Raw genomic sequence first — 22,454 nt, forward strand, 5'->3', positions numbered from 1 at the left:
ATTTTGGTGGAGTTGAATTTTTTTTTCACATTAAAGTAGTCATAAATTGGAATAAAAATAATTACAGGCCCAGAGGGCTTCCGTAGTGCTCAGCTTATATGTGCTTTGGCGTTATGTCTTGGATGCTGGTAGTAGCTTTAGGCCTCTAGTTTGATGTGTGTTTATTTTATAGAATTCAGTACTCTTTCATAATAATAATAATAATATTCTTATGTAGAAATTTAGTTGCAACCGTACGCGAGCATAATGTTGGATACCTTATTTGGTAATACAAACACTACGACTAGTTATACAGAGTTCAGCTACTAACATCGAAAGAGACGTCTATTATATATATATATATATATTATATTTCCTTCTCTCGCCTGAGAAAAGGATAGCAAAGTTAAATTTTAGTCTAATCGACCATCAACTACTCCCATGATTTTATTTTTGATCAAAAAGGAGGTGAGATTTTAACTATAGATTACGAACACACTTTATGAGAGATTTGTTTGAGTCCTCGAAATGCCAAAATGTCAAAAAGAAAGATACGACTACAATTAAAGCACAGGAAGACTACATGATTTGATGATATCAAGAACTAAGCTCAAATATATATATATATATATATATATATATATATATATATATAAGTATATAAAACTCTCTTCGTCAAACTGTTGACGATTGTTAAGAAGTATATTATTTAAAGCGTGACATGCAGCTACTAGCCAGCCTTAGATCCCTTCAAGTGTAAAAATACAAAACTTCAGGTACCTCAAAACGTACCCTAAATTGCTATTCCTATGGTTATTTCGTAAATATCTCTGTTATAGAAGCCCAAGCTTGAGTTGCGTGTAAAAATGATCTATGAAACGAATTATATATATGATACTTATCTCTTTTTTTTACTAGGTATTTATCCTAATCGTGCTACTGATTGGCATATAAGACACTAATCAATTTTGGTACTCGTGGGAAGGCTCTTTTCCAATATAGTATTTTTTGCATCTTTTGACTGCTGCTATTAGCGAGACTTACTGTGTATCTATGGGTATTAAATAGTAATGTAGGGTGTGAAATGAAAAAAATTCTCGGTGATGTAAGAGAATCCAATCTCTAACCACCCATCTAACCTTCCTTTGCCACTTGCCACATAAGAATTTATTAAGTTAAAGAGCACTCCCCTCTCTCTTTCTCTCTCTCTCTCATCGTTGTTTTCTTTCCGTAGAAGACCCTCCTGCTTGGATCCTCCTCCTCTCTTTCTCTCTCCATCATTCCTTTTTTGCATTTTTGACCCTCCTTTCCCTTCTTCTGCAATCGCCAATACTAGCTCCCACTTGGCCTTTCTCTTTTCTCTACTGCTCCTCAACTTTGCGTGGGATTAAGGAGAGTGATTTGGAGATATGAAGGTGAGGATTCACGTCTTGTGGGGGGGATAATCCCCTTCTTTACTTATCAATGATTCTATTGTAAAGTTGGTTCCTTTTGTTATAGCTCCAATGGATTCCTCTTTCTTCTCCATGGCCTTAGCTTTACAGCTCTTATGTTGTAACTTTTAGTGGGGGGAATCCAAAGAATGATTCCTAAAAGAAATTCTGATTTTGGTAGGCTTTGTTTTTGTTCTTCTTCTTTTTTACTTTAGTAATTGATTCCTCAATTGCAACTTCACAAAGATTGGAACGTTTATCAACTTGTAATAGATTAATAGATTATCTTTCTCTCTGTTTTGCTCTGTTTCTAGCTTTTCTCTTTTTTTTTTTCCCTTCAAACTTCTAATGGCCAATTGCTTCAAAAAATTTCTCTCATGTTGCAGAAAATTATTGTTAAGTTGGATTTGCATGATAACAAAGACAAGCAGAAGGCAATGAAGGCGGTCTCCGCTCTCCAGGGTACCAAAAGAATTCCCTTTTCTTGCTCTCTTATTGGTTTCATCTCTTAATCTGAATCAATTTTCACAGGGATCGACTCCATAGCCATGGACATGAAGGATATGAAGATGACGGTGATCGGGACCGTCGATCCCGTCAACGTCGTCAGCAAATTGAGAAAATCCTGGCGCACCGACATCGTCTCCGTTGGGCCAGCGAAAGAACCCGAGAAGAAGGATGAGAAGAAGGAGGAGCCCAAGAAGGACGAAGCCAAGAAGGAGGAGCCCAAGAAGGACGAAGCCAAGAAGGACGAGACCAAGAAGGAAGAAGGCGAGAAGAAGAAGGACCCAAATGAACAGATCATCGGTGATCTCGTCGCTGCCTACAAAGCTTACAATCCTCACATGACCACCCAATACTTCGTGAGGAGTATAGAAGAGAATCCAAATTCTTGCGCCATTATGTGAACTAAGCAGCGCTCAAGATCACAGCCAGGATTAGTCCCAAAGCCTTCTGCTGTCAGATTGGAGGTCTCTTTGTACAGGTTGGTGGTGGATCGCTTCAAAATTTTTCCTCTTTCATGGGTTTGTATGTCGATGGAAATAAGAGCTTCAACTTTGAGTCGAAACAGAGTAGTATCTCTACAGGAATATCTGTAATGAAAATTTTGACATTATATCACTATGTAAGTATATTAATTAGCTAGAATTCGGACTACCTGTGAGAAGAAAAACTAAATTAAACGTTCCCACTTATTTTCTTAGCTGTTGTTAGTTTAAAATTAACCAGTATAATTGATAATTCCCCATGGCTGGTTTAAGTTGAAGATAGTGTTTATGTACGACGTCGTCTTCAAGCTACAGGAGGTACGCAATGCATGAAAGCTCTGCTGGCAAATTATATCAATTTACTGAACTGGTTTTCTTGCAAATTAATCCATCGCATCTGTCCTTATTATGCATTATACCATTCGTTCTGACGAACTACGTGATGTAACGCCTAATTTTTTTTTGGGTGTCAAATTTAATACCAAAAATGATAAAGTTAGTGATAATGTTGTCAAACAGCAGCACTTGCTAAACTGACACATGATGGCGGCGCATAAAATAGGATTTTTTATTTTAAAAAAAAAGAGATTATTTACATTTTGATCCCTTAATTATCTTTCTGGAAGAAAAAAATAATAAAAGATATCAATTTTAAAAAATTCTAATTTGTTAATTTAATTAGTATGCCAATTTTCTAATACTCTTTTAATAAAGTTTCTAACTAGGGAATTTAATAATATAATTAAATATCCTTTTCTCCATGTAACATAGAGTGATAGGTGAGTAAGTCGAAATTTAATTCCTCCTTATTTTATTGTGCTGAATTTGTAATCTTCTAATCAAGATGATACGATAATTCCACCAACCGGCTTCACCTAAAATAAAGTTATTGGGATGATATATACGTTATCTTCTTCTTTTAATCAATTATTGCAACTATACAATAGTAACAGTGCATATCCTTTATTTAATCCGATTTTAATTTTACACCCGTAGACTTTAATCTTAAGCATTGATTTGTATTTCTATGGAGCTAATTAAGGTTTTTTTTTCTTCATATTTTTGGTAACAATTAAGTACGTAAACTTAAACTATATAATAATGAATTAAAAATAGATTAAACCATAATTTATCGTAAAAACACCACCATTAATTTGCGTGCCGGAATCGGTACTTGGTACTAATTAATATATTGTAATAGACGTGGCATCACCAGTATTTTAAATTCGTTGGTTTCTAGTGCCAAGATAATTAGTCAAATAATTAAAACACATTTCTTGATCACTGGATTAATCAAACATCAGTGCTTAGTGTTTGTCCACATAGATAATGGATGTCCTTCTTCGTGGATGAACACCAGGTACCAAAATCCAGATCATGATTGATTCAGAATCACGAGGCACGACTTCCACGCAGGAAATAGTGCCATCCTACCAATAATAACGTCATCGATTCAAGGTAGGCAGGTGATCTAATATATATAATGTTTGATTAGAATACGAATGTCTGGGCCATGCGACAGGAATTAAATAGATGTAAAACCAACTTGTCTGTGTTTGTTTTATTATAGATCTTTCTTGAAGAAAGGGATTACGAAAAACACCGTATCTTTTTCCTATCATCATTAATACCCTATAATATAGATATTTATTACCCTTTTCTATATTTTATTTTTACTTACTACAACATAATCTGAGTTAAATTTAACCTAATCATTAATGTTCATTATTTAAGGCACATAAAATTTTGAAATACCTAAATTACTCTTCAATAAAGTTGTTTATCTGAGGATTAATAATGCTGTCGCATATGTGAGTTGTCTTAGATAAAAGTATCATAGTCATTATGCATATATATTAACTCATTCTTAAGACTAAATATATTTGGTTCACTAGTAGTTTGCTTGTTTAGGACTAAATTAATTCATTCTCAACTCATTCTTAGGATAAGTTTACTCTCTTTTTCATCCTTATCCTCTCTATCTCTTTATCGATGTCCTCTTTAAGATCTTTAACATTTTCACAGGGGTCTCTCCTCAATTTCCATACTCCTCTGTCTTATCCAAAGACATGATCGCCAATCTCATATCGTAACCCCACCGAATTAATGCTTTCTCGTTGTTCCCCTGCCACTTTCTTACCCTATCCATGCCACTCCTCTGCTTGATTTAATTCTAGTTGCCACTCCTCTGTCTAATTTAACCTTCTTCATTGGGTCCACGCCTTGCCTCCATATCCAAGCCACTTGGGTTTTCTTTTCCTTTTTGGTTTGTCATATGCTTATGTAGTCATAGGGTCATATCTTCAACTATCGAATCATTTGTTGTCTTATATTCATTGTAGTGTTATACATTATAACTAAGTATAGGATTTGTGCGTTGTCGCTCTATTCTTTCTCTCATGTTGTGCATCATATTATCTCTATGGAATGAATGAACTTTGTCTACGGGCTTTTTCTAATTAAAACCTATGAGGGTCGAATGAATGCAAATTATTCGATATTCCATAAGATGTTAATGATAATAAAAACAAAAGATAGAGTATTTATTAATAATATAAAACTTTTAAAACTAGATCCTATAAAACTAGATTATCCTTTCCTTTCCCCCTCCCACGATTGCATCACTAGGGTCTACTAAAACACCAAAACACATCATCTAAGTCATTCAGCTGCATGAAATAAAGAAGAAAAACTTGTGGCCATAATCCCAACCACAATGATCTGATGTAAGACCAATCCACTATATATATATATATATATATATAAAAATATATATTTATAGTTTTCGTGTGGTTATTCCACACCAAGATGGGTATCCTAAAAGTTATTATACGAAGCCATTGGATTGGATATTGATGGCAAGCACGATAATGATGCCGTTGTTTTTACAACTCCCCCCAACTAAAATCCTTGTCCTCCTTCAACCTTTAGGTGGAGATGAGTCAGATGATTTGACACCAAGAGCTCAAATAAATGCACATAAAAATTCTACGAGACGAAAGATTGATCATAATAGTGTCATATTCTTTCTAAAATAATTGTATGTAGATAGACAATGATGATAAGTGTTGATCAATAATGGAGGCCATCTTAAAAAGTTAATATTATCATTATATTTAGTTTATGGGGGGTGTCAATGTCTCATAAAAAAAAAAAAGTTTGGATAATAGTTCTGAAGGTCTAAATATAATTAACCTAAAAGAGAAAAAAGAAAAAAAAGTTTAATAATGGAGGAGACTAGGAACTTATAATAAACTTAGATTGATTGTACTCAAGAAAGGTGTAAGCCTTATTTAACTGTGTTGCTAGATTTGTGTAAAAAGCATGACATAAAAGATAAGTTTAAATATTTTTGGACTAATTTTGGCGTTCGAACGGCACCTTAGGTGTTCAAATGCAAAAGCCCAAGAGCAAAAGTACTTATTTAGCATTTGAACTACATTTGGAAGCATTCGAATGCAAAAGTTCGAGAATAGTGAGCTACTTTGGGTGTTTGAATGGCCTTGGTTAATTTGTTTAGTTTACTAAGGGCGTTTGAATGCGCTGATGAAGCCAACTTATTATGGCTCAACTTAAATTTGGTTTTTTTTGTCTATTTTGTAATCCTATTTAAGTCCTTGAATCTTAGAGGAGGATGACTTGATTGAAGAATATGAATTAAAGCTCTCGCAAAGATTTTGTTGGGAGTTCTTTATTGATCAAGAAGACGAAAGATTTGAATGCTTAAAGTTTTTCTTAATCATTTCATCGTTGTTCTTAAAATAGCTTGTTGTCTTGAGGATTACTGAGACAAGTTCGTTCGATCTAGAGGGTCAAAGAGATCGGTGTAATCAATCATGTGAAATAATTTATCACGAAAATTAATAAACAAGAGATCTTTAGATATGATTGTAAGTTAGCGAGTAATCTATAAGTTGTTCTTGTATTTATTTTTTTATTAATAATTAATTTAATCCTAGCGAAAAAGATCAGTTGTTTACCATAGTTTGGGCTAAATCTCATGTATTTATATTATATATCATTTATCAATCATTGTTTACTGATAAATCTTTCATAAGAGATCAACTAGTTCATTAATAGAGTTTGCCAGAGTTTTTCAAAAGGGACCGGAAATTAGATGAGCTGTTAAAATACTATATAAATATTTTTCTTTTGCCGATGAAATAAAGTGCTATTGCGCATTATGCTGTGGATAATATTAGGCTTAAAATTAGAACTAAACTAATGTTTAATACAAGTTGGTCTATAAAATTTATTGGGCAGGAATGAGCAGGCTACCGTTCCTAAGAGCAAGTCCAATTACTGGCCCATTACTTGACTAATCTAAGATATCGGCCTGGCCCATTTAGGCTACAACCCAAATGATCCTAGATCAACACTCAAAATCTCTTCTGGGTCACCTAAATTAAGTTGAGATGAGAGAAGAATTGACCTAGTAAGGCTAGTGCTGTTCGAGCGCATCTTTGAACGTGTATCAGTACATAATATATCAGTTGCGTGTATTTGATACTCGTAATCACTTGTCATGGATTAAGTCTTTAAGATAGACAGTGATCAGTCAACACTCAACTTTCAAATCGCAAAATTAAGTTAGTCGTTCGCTTTGCAAGTGTTGCAATGTTTGGATTGTGATAAATAAAATACACAATTTGGTAGATATATTGCTATTCCTTATTAGTAGGAAAGGATAATGACAAAAAAGTTAAAAGTGGCAGGATAGCCATTGAAGCCAAAATAAACATTATTGAACAAGTGGCACCTCGGACGTAAAGTTAGTTCACATAATGCTTTTGGATTGTTCTTTGTTATTTAATTTCAGATATGATTCAAATTTATAAAGACAAGTTGGTCCGAGCCCAATTTTTACCCACTGTCATTGCACTAGCCAAAGCTCAGCAATAAACGCAACATGATATCCTCTTGGCCCAATTGGATTTTTATTCAAACTATAACTTAGTTAAAAATGCATGTAAGGCACCGTGGAAAACAAAATAAAATTCATGAAGTAAAATAATTTTGGTACAAAGTAAAAAGGATTATATATATATATATATATATACGAAGTTTTAACATTTAACTTCATTAGAGAAGCAACTTTTTATTGCAGAGGACTTCAACCGGGCAAACCTCATCCAAAAGTGGGAAGTGGTCCAGGATATCCTCTTGGACCAATAGCAAATCCATTCCCAGGACTAAAACAAAATAAAATCGAGGCCAACTTTGGCTGTTTCTGTTGCCATTATTAGTTTCAAACATGTTTGATTCCAAATGTCCGATTCATATAACTATAACATTCGCGTTTGAGAAGAAGCAATCACTATGTATAATTGCGTGTAGGACTACAAAGATGCAGAGCAAAATATATTAAGTTTTGTCTACAAATTAGTAAGGTAGGAGAACTTTCCCTAGAAAAACTTCCTACGTTTTGTTATTCAAAAGGTTAACATCACGCAACTTCCAACAGTTTTGTCTACAAAGTAAGTAAGCTCACATGAGAAGTAAGAGGATATATAGAGTCCCATAGGATGTTTTCTTACAAGAAAAGAAAGATACCAAACGAAAACAACATCAAACTTGCATCATCACCTACTAGATAGAAAACTCTCTTTGAGTCGTTCACATCTTACATGGCTATTAAAGCAAAAACAAAAAAAAAACTCCCCTTCCAAAGGAAGAAGGATTAATAATTAGTTACAACAACTAAGCTTTGGATTAGAAAAATAAAGGTAATAATAAGTAAATTAATCATTGGTCTGGAGATTTTATGAGGTAAGAAGTGAGTGGAAATGAGGCAGAGAAGAATTCCTTGTCTCGATCCATGAGGTGCGCAAGCAAATCCATGAAGGCAAGCATTATGACCTTGTGGGTCTTCTTCTCGTTTAGCTTCAGATAGCAATGGAGGAGTTCCAGAAGCCGAGGCCAGTCGTTAAGCTCGTGCATCTCCACCATCTCCTCCATGGATGCTCGGAAATCTTGATATGGGTCATTGGACGCCATGACCATCTTCATGCTTTCATCAGAGAAAGACAACTCTGCCACGTGTTCTTCTTCTTCTTCGTCTTCTTCATTTCCTGGGAATGGGTCTCGCTTTAAGAGACTTGGCTTGGATTTGGACTCCTCCATTATATCTCTGGTAGTGTGAGAAGAGAAGAAGAACCTTTGGGAGGTTATATGACCTCCTGGGAGGGCGATTGCTTCCATGGTGGTTGAGTTGCTATTGCAATTGATGTCTTGGGCCTCTATGCCGGATCTTGAAGAAGAAGAAGAAGCAGAAGAAGAAGAGTAGGAAGAGGAGGAGGAGGAGGAATTGGAGGTGGCACAGTAGGCATAATTGGAAATGGAGTCTAGATCGCTTCGAAAGGATTTGGTTCTAGCCTCTTGTATACATATGGGACCTATGAGATTTAAGCTTGCGATGGTTTCTTGCAATGATTTGAAGGAAGACTTGAGCCTCTCCATATATCCTATTCTCTCCTAGATGTACTCTGACTGAGAAGAGGAGGGAGAAGTGATCTAAGGAAGGGCCTCGGTGAATTTTAACATATTTATAGTTGCTGACACGTAATATTACTACTCTGATGCAAGTTATAGCAAAGTACTAACTAAGGGCACAACATTAAGACTATTATATGTATCTAAGATGGACTTTATGTTAAATAGCATGATGCAACCCCTCACACACGATATTGGAACATATAATAACATGAACTAATTAATTTTAACCTCCGTCGCCCTAACACATTCTAGAGCCCTACTTAGGCCATCTACTTAAGCTCTCTCTCTCTCTCTCTCTCTCTCTCTCTCTCTCTCTATATATATATATATATATATATATTCACATATTCATCTAAGTTTTCACCTCCAATCCGCAAGATTTGAATGTTCCCAAGTGTTCGATAGTACCTATGACCCTTGTCAAGAATTATGAGCTAGTTGTCCTATTGCATGCGATTATCTTTGGCTCTTGCACCCAATTTGGTCTGGTAGCTCCCCCACTCGGATTAGTACCAGTTGGAAGAACAGAGACACAGCAACCGATATTTTCACCCATGCAATGGTCCCCTTGGTAAAATTGTAAACCGACCCAGGTATACATTGGGTCGTGGAATTTCTCCGCAAAAAGATCGAATTACGACGTGATTTTTTAATAGTGAAATTGTAGAAATCAAATTGCAAGTATACTTGTATACAAATTTCCCTCCGTTTCATTATATGGTCCTTACTTTTTAAATTCACCAGAGGCGCAGCAGAGATTCAAATATATTTTGGTTGTTGCTGAGGAAAAGTGAAAAAGGTTTATGACTCTTCTACTGAATTGAGTTCCCGTGATCGATGATGATGAGAGGCATGCAGCCACACGTGAACACTGGGGTTCTCACTGTCTCAGTTGCTATTCGCTTGGTACTCAAAAGAAGGAAAAACGAAAAAGGACCACAACAGCATCCGAGTTGCAATTACGGTCTTTGAAAAAAAAAAGTTTTCGGTTAACTGGCCTTATCCTGAGTTCCCCCAAGAAAAGTACAATTTGTTACCCAAACAGGAGAAAGAAGCCTCATTACTAGGCTAATTTGAACGCACACCCAAACGAAACTTTGCTCAGTTAATGAAGTCTCTCCTGCGCAGAAAATTTTTGGTCGACGAGATTATAATTGCAAAAAGACCTAATTAACAATTTTTACCTTCTCTCTTTTACACTCTTATTAATAATCGCTACCTTCCTATGTCTTCCACATTCCAATAATCATCCCACAATATTATAAAGACTACTATTAGAGCCCTGTGCCACCGCCCTTCTTCCTTTAGGGGTCGTGTCCTTACTCCAGAAAAATAAAAACGTTGAAGCGAAATCATAATTTGGAGTTTATTTTCCAAATAAGAAGGAAAAAAAAAGAAGAATATCATACGTTGGAGTTTATAAAAAGGACCGGCAAAGTTCATGACAGTATTAGCTATTGAGCATTTTTCTCACACCGAAGACTCCATCCTAGGAATCTTGGATGGACATCAAGGGGAGTTTTGTTCATTTGGAACAATTTCTATCCTGTTGGAAACTCCAATCGGAGGAATTTAGTTGATGTGATAAAACATGATAAAGAATGGCCTAGGACCACCAGCTGCATAAATACTTACAAAATCATCACTTCTCCATCAAAAGATCTTGTTTTTGAAAATGTAATTCTGCACTATAAATGAAAAAAGAATTGCATGCTATATCACCTGCAAGATGAATTGGACGTTAGATGGGGAATGAAAACCTAAGAAAATGACCAAAACTTGCCTACAGTAATAGGCCAAAATTGAGAATCACCTCGCCTCTTCTTTCTCTTCTGTAATTGCTTCAGACTTCCAAACTATATCTTTTAAGCCTGAGGAGAAGCTCTTATAGAACTGGACAATGTTTTAGCAAATTGAGTATTGTTATTGATGGACAGGATGCACGTATAATAATAAGAATGCAGTATAATATGACATGCCTTATGGAACTCCAATGTATCGCCTCCTGTTTTACGAAGCTCAACCATGTGAAGAGAAGGAGCAACCTCAAAGACCTGTGAAAATAAATCCAACCACCTCTTATTTCCAGAGCTCTACAAGATTGGAAAAGGAGGTAAGAGTAAAAGCCAGACGAGGATGTAAGAGATCGGTTAGTCATAGTGAATATCCAGTTGAATGTGTTGGAAGTTTGCTTTGAACTAAATAATTCCAGTTAGTGATATAAGAAGTAACTTTAGCAAAGAAGCTGAGGGCTGAAATATCAAAAAAAGAAAAGAAAGTTTTAGAGCTTTTTGTGGTGATCCCTGTTAATCATGTTTTTTGGGATATCTTGTATCGGAATGGGCAGAAAAAGTCATTCACTATCCAAAGTAGAAATAAAGCAGATAATAGTTGACATGATTTATATTTTATAGCTGTCTAATATCTAACGCAATTGCAGCAGGAGCCACAGAAAATACTGATCTAATTGCTAACTCTTAAGATACCTCTGTTGCTACGGACAAGTGCCCCTTTCTTCCAGTCTTGTCTCCTTGTAACTTCATCTGAATGAAGAGAAAAGAATATAAGTAGGGAGAACATTTGTACTCAACTGCAAATCCTGTACAGCTTCCAAACTTAAGTATACCATTTACTACCTTGTAGTTATGTTTCCGCACATTGAAACCCAGTGGCTTAGCAGCTTCCTCTATTTTAGACATAATCTCATTAGGTGGAAACTGGGAAGTGAAGCATGTCTCCCGCTTGACCAAACCCTGTATTAGAAGGTCGGAGAATGTGAAGTATACTCTTTGATTAGAAGCAACGCTAGTAACTTGATATAGCTGTGAAAGTATGTACCACTAAATGTCCTAGAACTCTAAGCAAGTATACACAATCACTGTTCTAACATCCTATGACATTCTTCATTAGCACTGCAAGTATATATCAATAACTTTCTTAGAATCCTAAGTATAGAAAATAGCTGTCCTGGAATTCTCAGACAGTCCTTCATTAGTACTACAGGATGAAAGATCAATTGCCAACTTTCATTATGCATATGCTTTACTAGTTTCAGTTGTCAATCCTACTAAAGGATGAGCTAGAGTGCAACTTGCATGCCAATTTATTAAGTATAATGAAACACAGTTTGGCAATCTGTTGCTTGTATAACGTTCCACTCTTTAAGGTGGTAATTAGACAATAAGATATTTCTTCTCAAAAAAATTAGACCATGAGATATAGGTTAGATAAAAAAGATGCTTCTTCAGAAATCTCAAAACTGACATTGTGAAATTAAAATATGTCATAGCAGCCAGTTTAGAGCAGTGGACTTCGTCAACTAGAAAACAAAATATAACACACTTACAGTATATTGGTTGCTTCCATTCCTTTATGTGATTTGTAGTGATAATAATTATAGATACAAGATAACTAAGATTCTATCTAATAGGAAAAACTGCAAGGAAAACATACAGCTAATAAAAGTGAGGAAGTAACAGATGAAGCAGCTTAAGCAATCTACCACTTCCTGCTCGAACAGACTTCCAAGGTTGAAGCCTTGTGATCTTGAAATAAGAGCAAAAGCATTCATGGATTCCGGTCTCTCTTTCTTCTCTGTTACAAGATGTTCCTAAGAAATTATAAAACGTCAGGAAGATCATCTTATTAGAAGAACATGAGTGAGATTTGATGTATCCTGCAGGAAAGATATGAGCGCTATAAATCTTTTGTTCAGTAACGTTTCCACATATAATGATGAAAAGTAAACTTGCACGCTACAAGTTTAGTATTTTCTAAATTCTCAAAATATGTAGTACATTTTGCAAGAAATGGTAGAATGATACTTTATTACTTTCAGGAACATTTTAATAACTTCTCAGGTCATTACCTCTGAATCATTAAAAATAGCATCTATGTCATCAAGGTTGACATCTTCCTCATGTTCAAAACTTGGTGGTTTGTAACCCTTCCTGAACCATTCATTTTCTAAAATTTCTGGAATTGTTATCCTCTGCAAGCGAGATAAGAATGGAAAGGTCAAGCTATATGACAGGAGAATGAAACAACTGACATTGATGTTACCTGCAGGTTGGTGTCAGTAATAAATAGAATAACATGGAAATGAGTAAAAATTGAGAAGAACAAAGAATACTTCAAGGTATCAGGAACCAAAAAAGAAATGTTGGAAGAACTGAAAATATGTCTTACACTTTATTAAATAATTGTAGCGAACGATATAATTAGCACTCACTTTATGAGGGTTTGGTTCCAAAATACGTTTAATAAGTTTCTTTGCACCAGAAGAAAAGAACGAGGGGCATGTAAACTGACCCTTCAGTATCTGCAGATCAGGCAGATAAGATAGCTATCAGCATTCCTTATATGAATAATAGTCTGGTCTAGGGATGTGTTGTGTAGTACATAATACACACTTTTCCATACAAAGCCGGGGTGCTGGGATCATCAAAAGGCAAGTATCCAGCCATAAGGACATAGAGAATCACACCACAGGACCATACATCAAAAGTCCTACCATCATAACCTTTATTACTGATCACCTGAAAAAACAAGTTTAAGATAGTAAAGTTTCAGAACAGAACCTATATCGCTTAACAAAAGAAAAAAACCAATAGAACATGACAAAATGTACCTCAGGTGCAACATAATTTGGAGTCCCACATGCAGTATGTAGAAGCCCATCCTCCTGAAATGACAAACATATCTATTAAATAATGAGTCTCCTTGAAGACGTTATTGTGTTCTTGACAAAACTCAATTGAAATTTACAGATGAATGAAAAGAAATAACTGAAACAGCAAGTGAGATAGAGAATCATTAGAATTTATGATCTAAAGACACATTACACTCAGATCTTATGATAATATCATAATAATTAATGAATCGTAATGACCAGGTTAGATAATCATGAAAGCATGATGCATGGTAGATTCGAAAAGAAAGAGTAAGAGCGGCCCAATTCTGGTATTAAGAGCAGGATGGTTATGAACTGAGAATTAACAACATCCAGTAAGTAAACTCAGTTGAGCTCAACCTGCCACCACTTTCTCAATTTTGGAAAAGATTAGATTCACATATAGCAGAAAAAATTGAAATTCTAGTGAGCATTATCATATTGCTGTGTTAGTCATCAATCCTTGTTCAAAATAATTATGGCTTTCACCTATCTTCCCGATTTATTACAAAGTAAGGGACAAATAAGACTAAAATAACACTAACAATGAGGCACGAGATAGGAAACCTGATAGATCATGGAATCTTCGCAAGTTGTACATCATAGACTACTCATCTATTATAAGAATTAAATCTGTGAACATAATACTCACTGGCAGTTGTGGTGCAAATGTGCTTAGGCCAAAATCAGAAACTTTGAGGATACCTTGTAAATCAAGAAGTAAATTCTCAGGCTGCAAAACAGAACCAAAAAAAAAATACAAATTAAAGTGTTAGTATAACAAGCTAAGATAAATGATGCCACACAAGATCCTAAGACAGATTTTAAGTCCATGATTGCAAAATAGATCATTAAATTTGAGCAAACCTTCAAATCTCTGTGGCATACACCACGGCTATGACAATAATCAACAGCATTAATAAGCTGCTGGAAGTACCTTCTAGCTTCATCTTCTTTCAGCCTCCCGCTGCTGACCTGCAAATAAAATAAATAAAAAACCATTAAAATAATCTCCCAAGAATCTATGTGGGTACAGATGTGGGATCGCAAATATGTTCATTGGGTGCATAAGCAAATATACAGAAAAAGTTTGCAGTTATTTAGGAATATTGGACCCAAATAAAAAATCCTTACAATTTTGTCAAAGAGCTCACCACCTCCCACAAGTTCAAGAACAATGTATATCTTTGTTTTGCTAGCCATAACCTGGGAAATAGGCACACTTTTTTCAGGAAAGACAACTAGAAAGAAGGAAATGTACTGGCTAATTGTTTGCCGTAAGAGGTAAATAAAACTTGCAAGTGCTTTTCTGTAACTATAATCCTATAAACAAGAAATATATGAAATGGAAGAAGTTCCGATAAGAAAGATTGTTTAACCTATAAAATTAGCTCAGTTGACAAGATGCGCATATAGTGAGATTAAAGGCAACGTATATCAGAAAATATATGGTTTGAGTTACAAATTGAAGTTGTTTTAAATTCTAACTCAAATATACAGGAAGGACCAACCACCAAATATAATGGTGTTTCAAACATTGAAATGCACTTGCATATAATCAAAAATCATTTGTTACAGTGTGGAGATTATCACTCGCATTACTGACACTTCAAAGAAACTACAAATGAAAATTCCAAGGTACCTCATGGATCTGGACAACATTTGGATGTTTGATCAGCTTCATAGTAGAAATCTCCATTTTTATCTGGAACAGTTAATAGGAAAAAAAAGAGAAGGTTATAAGATCTAGGTAAACAAAAAATCAGTGTTACCACTGGAATACGAATAAGACAAGGTTTGGTAGTAAAATTTCAAATACTGCTTTCTGTGCCTTATAGCACTTAGCAACATTAATGCACTTGGACACATGGAACATTAAGGTATATACGCTACAATACAATTCTCCTTTTTTCCTCCAATGCATAGAGACTGGAGAGTTAATGGATGGATATTATTTGCACCAAGAAGCATAATAGGACCACACATGACAAAGAGAGCCCACCAACCTCGTTAAGTTAAACTACAAGATAATAACAACTTGAAAGAAAGTCGTACTATCTATATAGCCTATAGTCTGATCTGATAATCTCGATGAGTGGGCTAGATATATTACAAAATTCCTCAATGTAAAATAATTGATTGTCCGATTTGCACACAGTAACTTGCTTTGGACTAGCTATAATCAAAATTTTGTTTGAAACCTGTGTAGGTGAAGGGAGATGTAAACGATGCCCAAACTGGTCAGCGATCCATTGTTTCGGGTTGTCTCGAGGACAAGTTTCTGGCACCTCAAATCAGCATCTCCTGCAACCAATTACATCATCTCTTTTCTCCACCACTCTGCTTCTAGTGAACAACCTCCTACCCTCCAACTACTGCTACCAACCCAACACTGCGGAATCGAGGCAGGCCCAAACAAGCGATCATAGAACCGAGCCACGGAAATAGTTTCTCAACAAGCACTAAAGTGTTGATCGGCTTGTCCTGAGAACCGGATCAGAGGATCAAAATTATCCTATACATTGTTGCCATGAAGTCCATAAAGATTCTGAAGAAGACTCCAATCTCCCTATTCCTACTCCCATGAGTCCCATCCAGGTTTCATCAGACGCGAACCCCGGATTTGACACAAAGGACTGACGCAATATTCCACAATCATCCAACGAAACCTTCAAAACCCTAGATTGTGGTTTTGCCACCAAGAACCCATTTAAAACCCATCAAAATGAACGCAGAGGTCTAAGTAAGCACAAGAACAGACCATTAGGGAACAAAACACGAGGGCCTAACTGACCAACTCTTCAGTATTATAATCGGGAAGCAAGAAAAAAAAACCAATAGATTAAACAAACCTGCTCGACCATCTTGTGTCGGAGGACATGATTCTTGTCGAGAATCTTGATCGCAACACGATCCCCGGTCTTCGTGTTCCTCGCGAACTTGACCTTCGCGAAGCTCCCCTCGCCGAGCGTCTTCCCCAGTTCATAGTCTCCCACACGCATGCAAGATCCCGGAGCACTCATTGCTTCTTCTCCTTCTCCTATTCCTTCTATATGTTTCTTGATCTCCTCCGGTATCTTTTGCCGTTGTAGAAGTGATCTCGTCGACGAGATATAGTTTCGAGCTGTTGAAGCGGGGAAGGGGATGAGGAGGGGAAGGAGAAATATATACGAATGGATAGGATGGGCCAGGGTCCACGGCTTCGAAGTTTTTTGCGTTTTGACGACAGATACTCTCAGTTATCTGTATAATTACGAGGATGTCCTATTTGATAAGGATATAATTCGACGCGTACCGTTCGACGGATGGCAAACAATATTAATCTCCGGGGTTTTGTGGGTTAATTGGTATGCCCTCAAAAGATACTCATTTGTTTGTATTTTAATATATATATATCCTAAGCTTTGAGAAAAGGGGAAGAGGATTAGGCCGCAGGGAGTGGTACGATTTCTGGTGGTCACTCAGTGGTTGGCCTCTCGTTGGTGGCTCAAACCTTCGGCGGTTCGAGAAGATATGGACAAAGAGAGAAAGGAGGGAAGCTCACCAATATATATATATATATATATATATATATATATATATATATATATTATCTCTATCTATTTCTTTAAACCCAGATAAAAAATTATACTATGATAATTTTATCACATTCCTGTGAGATAGAAAAACAAGTATAACTTAAAACTATGCACATTGACAACAGAATAGCATTTAGGTGTTATTTACAATTAAGGAAGAGTTAAATAAAAGAGGCTTGTTTACTAACTAAATAAACCCCACATAATTTTAGACGTACACTATAAATATCAAACGCTTAATCTTTGATGTGATACTAGCAAGTAATGATCCAGGTTTTAAACACTTTATAAGGAAATGTTCGTTTTTAGAGAGCTAAATAGTTAAGGTTTTTTAATTTAGGGTTAATTGCACTTCATCATATGATTTAGCTTAATTTAATAAAACTTTATATATTTTTGACTAAAACATTTAACCGCATAAGTTTTAGTTAAAATATAATTGTTCATATTTAATCAAAATAAATATAGAATTTGTAGATCTACATTAGAGATAAAGTTAGAGTCGATTAGATAGATTTATTAACATATTTAAAATAATACGAATTAAACTTAGATAACAAAAATATAACAAAACAAATATTTTTTTTAATATTTGTCGTCTGAAATCCAATAAGTATTATTTTATATACATTGAAGAGTTTATCTACAACTTTATCGGTAACGTAGATTTTTTACTTTAATCTTTAGTTTGGTTACTTTTTTATTTATGAATTATCACCCTTTTCTATAATGATCATCTGAATTTCTCTAAATTATATATATATATATATATATATATAATGATTTCTTAACGAAAGAAGTTAAGTTATATTTCTAATAGTTCAGAGGGTTATTATGTACTAAAAAAATTTAGAAGGTTATAGTAAACTTTTGTTTGGTCCACGATGACCCCCTAAATTCTTTTTAATATATAATGACTCCCTAATAAAAGGGGTCAAATGAAATATTTTTAATAATTCATTGTGGGTTATTATGGATAAAAAAAATCAGAAGATTATTATAAAAAATAGTGATAGTTATTTTCACATTAGTTTAACTTGTATTAAAGGGATAAGTAATTTAATTTTAAGCAAGAACTAAAATATGAGTAATTTGTAATTTAATATTTTATATGTTATTACATATACTTTAAACACAGCAAATGATTGAAGGGCAAGGAAGGCTACAAAGCCGAGCCTGACATACGAGAAGATGGTGGTACGGAAAACAATACAACAAGATGCAATTATTGCCTATCATTCAAAAAATATGTTGTCACGGAGTCTGGACCACCATGATCCATCCCCATAGTTTGTTTTTCTGATAAGAGCTCGTCGCCTCTTCTGACTGACGATAGCTATCATATCCAAGTGTCCATGCGTCGTACCCACGGGAACTGGATATTTTGGATGGAATGGATAGGATCCAAATGAAGGGTGGGAGCTGGGGATGAGTTTTCCACCAAATTAATCCTCTTCCAAACTTTTTTATAATAAAATATTTATCTAAAAAATTCATTATTAGATTTAATAATAAAAGTGGATTTATCGGCGTTTAATTTTTAAAAAGATAAAATACTAATAAATCTAGCTCTCTTTAGCACAAATTTTATCAGTATTTTATCTAAAATATTTTATGTAAATTACTGAGAAATTCGAAGTTATATATGCTATGATAAAATTATTATTTCATTTTATTAATTTACTGGTATAAGTATTGAACGTTATTGAAACCGATTTATTTAATATTACAATAGAAAAAATTTAAATATTAATTAAATAAAAATTCGAAATTACATTTTTGTCTCCGGATCCGACAACACCAACACCTAACTAGTACTACCATTTTACATCCAATCAATTATTTTCTTATTATTTAGTTTAAAATATCACTAATTCTTCGTACAAATTTACTATTCTTAATTATTTTAATACCAATTTTATGTCATATCAAATAGAATTGTTACTCTGTATATTAATATTCAACTAAAACAATATAATAATATATTCTAGTATTAAAAATTAGAATACTTTTTAATGTTATACCACAAATGATCAGGGAGTAAATTTTCTGCTAAAGTATTATATATATATTAGTGTGTTAAAACGGTCCAGATTGGGCGTGGGCTTGGATTATTCTAACCTAGTTTTGGACCACTCAGAGGTCACCATCAGCCATGGAACTTTCAGCTTGGAATCATTTTGATGGATTAAATACCCAAAGATGTTTTTTTATTTGCTGTTTCTTGTTTTTCGCTTTTATATTAAAAGTGGGCAATACTCATAACCATCTAAACACTATTCCATCAACAGATTAATACCCAAAGATTAAATGAAGCAAAGCAAGTAGAAAAGGCTTTGCAAACTTTGCCTCAATTCCCTCGGTATTAATTTGCTCTCAAAATTCACAGGAGATATGAATCCCAAGGTAAACTAATCCCAAATATTATACGGATAGATTGCCACTGACTGTAGTATGGTTGAGGGGCTACTAATCCGTCATAGAAGAATACGTATTGTACAGCAGTATAAAGCTTCATCAACTTTTGGATCCGCGATCACAATGGAAATCCCTACCCAAAATAATTCCTCCCGAAATATTTTATTTTACACCCTCCACTGTCCACTTATTCGCTCCTTAGTCCTTATATATTTGCAGTTCTTAATCGAACACTACGTGTTCTCAAAAATGTTCGAATAGACCCAACTGTCCACAACACCGGAAAGAATCAATAGAAAAAGAGAAGAAGAACACGACGATATTAAGAATATGAAGTCACATAGATATGAATTGTTTAAAACTTGGACATATATCGAATATCTCGTTATTGCCACCGTTTGGTTACAACCCGTTTCACAGCTCTAAAAATACAAAAGAAATCCACCACAAGTCTTGGAAAAGTGTATTCTAGCTGGAATAAGTCGTTATCATAAAAAGATCTTATTCAGTGGATTAGAGAAGCAGTTTGGTGGTATTGATTAAAATTTAGTGAAGTTTAAGTGACACTTTATCTAGAAAGAATCGGATGATTTGTCTAAGTCATATCTAATCTATTGAATGATTAAAATAGATAAATAAATAAACCAGGGTCCCAATTTGAAAGGTTTCCTTTTCCACCGGGCCAGGGACATCTTCCCCAAATACAACCACCACTAGATAAACCAATAAATATATAAACACACTCCCCAATATACCGCGGATCCCCTTACTAGCTAGTTTTCTTTCTATAATCTCCTGCTTCACAATTAATAACGATGGTAGGTAGTAGCAGAAGAAGTAGCCAAGTGGGTCAGATGATACTGCTGATGACTATAAGAACAGCAAGATACTATTGAAGGCTTTCAAAGTTATATGAGCTAATAAATTTTTTTTTCTTTTTTATTATTTCTATAGGAGAAAGCTCGTAGGCAGATCTTGTGTTTTGGCCCATGTAATTAATTAAATGTAATAGAAGAAATTCGCTAATACATTAACGGATGAGATTCTGTTGGACCTACGTGATCTCGTCGTCGACAAAGATGAATTATTGCTGACACGATTGCTATTTAGCTTACGTCTCCTACTATCGACTTTACCAAAGTAATGCTTATCGTCAATATGCTACTGTTATCACGATCTATGAATCGAGTTGTTCGAGTATTTGCTTTCATAAATACTTAAAACGACATTAAATTACTATGCGATAAGATTTGAACTCACGATATTCATCTCTGGAACGCCACGGCACTAGATGATGGTGCCGGCGGCTCTGGTTCAGATGTGACGCATCGCAGCCGTTCGAATCGCCGGCAGGCCGTTGACGTTAAGATCGAGATCCACGTGATCGCGGGTGTGCCGAGCAAAACCAAGCTCACGGGGACCATCCATAGCTGCTCATTAGATCGGTGGAAGGCGAGGGCCCACCACACCAAAAGGGCGGCGCCGCCGAGGCCGAGGAATAGCAAGAGCACGTTGACCACCACCACCCACTTCTTCGTCGTCGTCGTCGTCGTCGTCGTCTTTTTGGGGTTGCTATCTTTGCCATGGCCGAGCTCCATGGAGGAGACGGAGAGGAGCTTAGCGCTCATCTATGGAGTCGGAGACGTACGAAGGATGGTCGCTGGATGGGGGGTAGTAGTAGTAGTAGTTCGTTGGGGGAGATGGGAGGAGGGAAAGGGAGCGAATGGGGCGTGAGTTATGTGGTGGGAGGAAGCCCCGCGTTTTGGTGACAAAGACTTGGAGGCTTTCTTGGTGTGGGTTCGAGGATTTATTTGTGTTTGGAAAATTTTCTCATGCTGCTTAAATTCTGGAATTTCTTATTGGCGTCTTATTCGGGCCATCTTGTCCTATGCGCTTGAAACAAGGGAATTTCTTTTACTTCGCACACCCTATATTTTATGTCTACTACTGTTGACTCCGTGACTCATCTTTTCCATCGTCATCATCATTATTATTTTTCTTTTGTTGAGAAATTTACATTTAGCACCCCGCCTTTTCTTATAATATACTCTTTTAATTTTCTTGAGGTATATACGCACAAGGAATGCTCTTTTCTTTGAAGTCTGTCTCTAGTTGGAAATGACGATGGGATTAATTCTGGAAAGGCAATAGTGTTACGGTTCATATGTTAGCTACTGGCAAAGTTTAATGGAGGCAGGGGTTATACTTTTCTTTAAAAACTTAAATGGGTGGGGCTCAATGGCGTTCTAGGAAAAAGACTAATGGGCTTTTAGGGCTAAAGCCTCTTGGGCCTTGGCTCATCCAATTACTGGTGTAATTCAAACAAAATATACTGCAACTTAAAACTCGTAATATGCAAAATATCATATTATCATTATGAATAATTATAAATGATATAATACACTAGGTTATAAATAGGGCTGTCAAAATAATTGAAGAGCAAAATTTCATGTTACCATTACGAAAGGTGTTGATGTCAAGCCACTTTCTTTGATCATGTGAGGATCTGAGGTTGTGATCTCTCGAAACCTAGCTCTTCTATCACCGGAGCTCATTTAAGGTTAAAATTTAGCTCGAGTTTGACTCAACTTAATCAAAATTTAATTTTAAATTTATTCTGAATCGGAGGTTAAAAATCGACTCGCTCAAACTCAGCTGTCTTGTACCCCTACATTAGAAGCTTATAATGTGGATTTATAAATACAGAACAATATCAATACATACGATATACCTAAGAAAAAAAATCTCATTCTTTTCCACCACCCACACCCCAATCCCTATAAAATATTAAAAACTATCTCGAGAGAATTGGGCCCTTGAGACAGGCCCAAAAATGGAAGATCCTAATCTTCCAAACCCATTATTCTTTTCCCTACGATTCCATTGAGGC

The 22,454-nt window shown here is 35.3% G+C and overlaps 3 protein-coding genes across 9 annotated transcripts; 1 reads left to right on the forward strand and 2 right to left on the reverse strand.

The window, feature by feature from the left end:
* Window positions 1–1,182: 1,182 nt before the first annotated feature.
* On the forward strand, window positions 1,183–2,616 carry LOC140767035 (heavy metal-associated isoprenylated plant protein 39). Of its 3 annotated transcripts, none has more exons than XM_073106781.1 (3): window positions 1,183–1,394; window positions 1,799–1,874; window positions 1,944–2,616. In XM_073106781.1, exons 1-3 carry the CDS (start codon window positions 1,389–1,391, stop codon window positions 2,318–2,320), a joined length of 459 nt encoding a protein of 152 aa, XP_072962882.1. In that variant the 5' UTR covers window positions 1,183–1,388; the 3' UTR covers window positions 2,321–2,616. The 3 variants fall into 3 exon arrangements, with proteins under 3 accessions (XP_072962882.1, XP_072962883.1, XP_072962881.1); XM_073106782.1 differs by lacking the exon at window positions 1,183–1,394 and adding an exon at window positions 1,422–1,589; XM_073106780.1 differs by lacking the exon at window positions 1,183–1,394 and having other exon boundaries at window positions 1,790–1,874.
* A 5,530-nt stretch (window positions 2,617–8,146) lies between these two features.
* On the reverse strand, window positions 8,147–8,602 carry LOC140766816 (transcription repressor OFP13-like). Its single transcript, XM_073106473.1, has one exon. It carries the CDS (start codon window positions 8,600–8,602, stop codon window positions 8,147–8,149), a length of 456 nt encoding a protein of 151 aa, XP_072962574.1.
* A 1,721-nt stretch (window positions 8,603–10,323) lies between these two features.
* Window positions 10,324–21,356, reverse strand: LOC140766618 (CBL-interacting protein kinase 9-like). 5 transcript variants are annotated; one of them, XM_073106091.1, is made up of 16 exons: window positions 20,825–21,356; window positions 16,421–16,692; window positions 15,211–15,273; window positions 14,703–14,774; window positions 14,506–14,543; window positions 14,274–14,301; window positions 13,527–13,580; window positions 13,309–13,434; window positions 13,128–13,217; window positions 12,765–12,887; window positions 12,399–12,506; window positions 11,533–11,649; window positions 11,383–11,439; window positions 10,876–10,950; window positions 10,710–10,789; window positions 10,324–10,618 (listed from the first exon to the last, which is right to left on the reverse strand). In XM_073106091.1, exons 2-16 carry the CDS (start codon window positions 16,589–16,591, stop codon window positions 10,615–10,617), a joined length of 1,206 nt encoding a protein of 401 aa, XP_072962192.1. In that variant the 5' UTR covers window positions 16,592–16,692; window positions 20,825–21,356; the 3' UTR covers window positions 10,324–10,614. The 5 variants fall into 5 exon arrangements, 4 of the variants coding, with proteins under 4 accessions (XP_072962192.1, XP_072962191.1, XP_072962193.1 ...); XM_073106090.1 differs by having other exon boundaries at window positions 14,221–14,301; window positions 14,436–14,543; window positions 20,825–21,354; XM_073106092.1 differs by lacking the exon at window positions 16,421–16,692 and having other exon boundaries at window positions 14,221–14,301; window positions 14,436–14,543; window positions 20,825–21,354.
* Between the last annotated feature and the right edge of the window lie 1,098 nt (window positions 21,357–22,454).

The sequence above is a fragment of the Typha angustifolia genome, chromosome 9, assembly GCF_048772165.1.
Source record: "Typha angustifolia cultivar Huaian chromosome 9, ASM4877216v1, whole genome shotgun sequence".
Taxonomy (NCBI): domain Eukaryota; kingdom Viridiplantae; phylum Streptophyta; class Magnoliopsida; order Poales; family Typhaceae; genus Typha; species Typha angustifolia.

Coding starts and splice junctions, on each gene's coding strand:
- LOC140766816 (XM_073106473.1), bottom strand. CDS start 8,602: ATGGAAGCAATCGCCCTCCCAGGAGGTCATATAACCTCCCAAAGGTTC.
- LOC140767035 (XM_073106780.1), top strand. CDS start 1,790: ATGTTGCAGAAAATTATTGTTAAGTTGGATTTGCATGATAACAAAGAC. Junction 1,875..1,943: donor GGCGGTCTCCGCTCTCCAGG/GTACCAAAAGAA, acceptor CAATTTTCACAG/GGATCGACTCCATAGCCATG.
- LOC140766618 (XM_073106090.1), bottom strand. CDS start 16,591: ATGAGTGCTCCGGGATCTTGCATGCGTGTGGGAGACTATGAACTGGGG. Junction 14,544..14,702: donor GTGAGCTCTTTGACAAAATT/GTAAGGATTTTT, acceptor TTTTATTTGCAG/GTCAGCAGCGGGAGGCTGAA. Junction 13,581..14,220: donor CATTTGCACCACAACTGCCA/GTGAGTATTATG, acceptor TTGTCATTTCAG/GAGGATGGGCTTCTACATAC.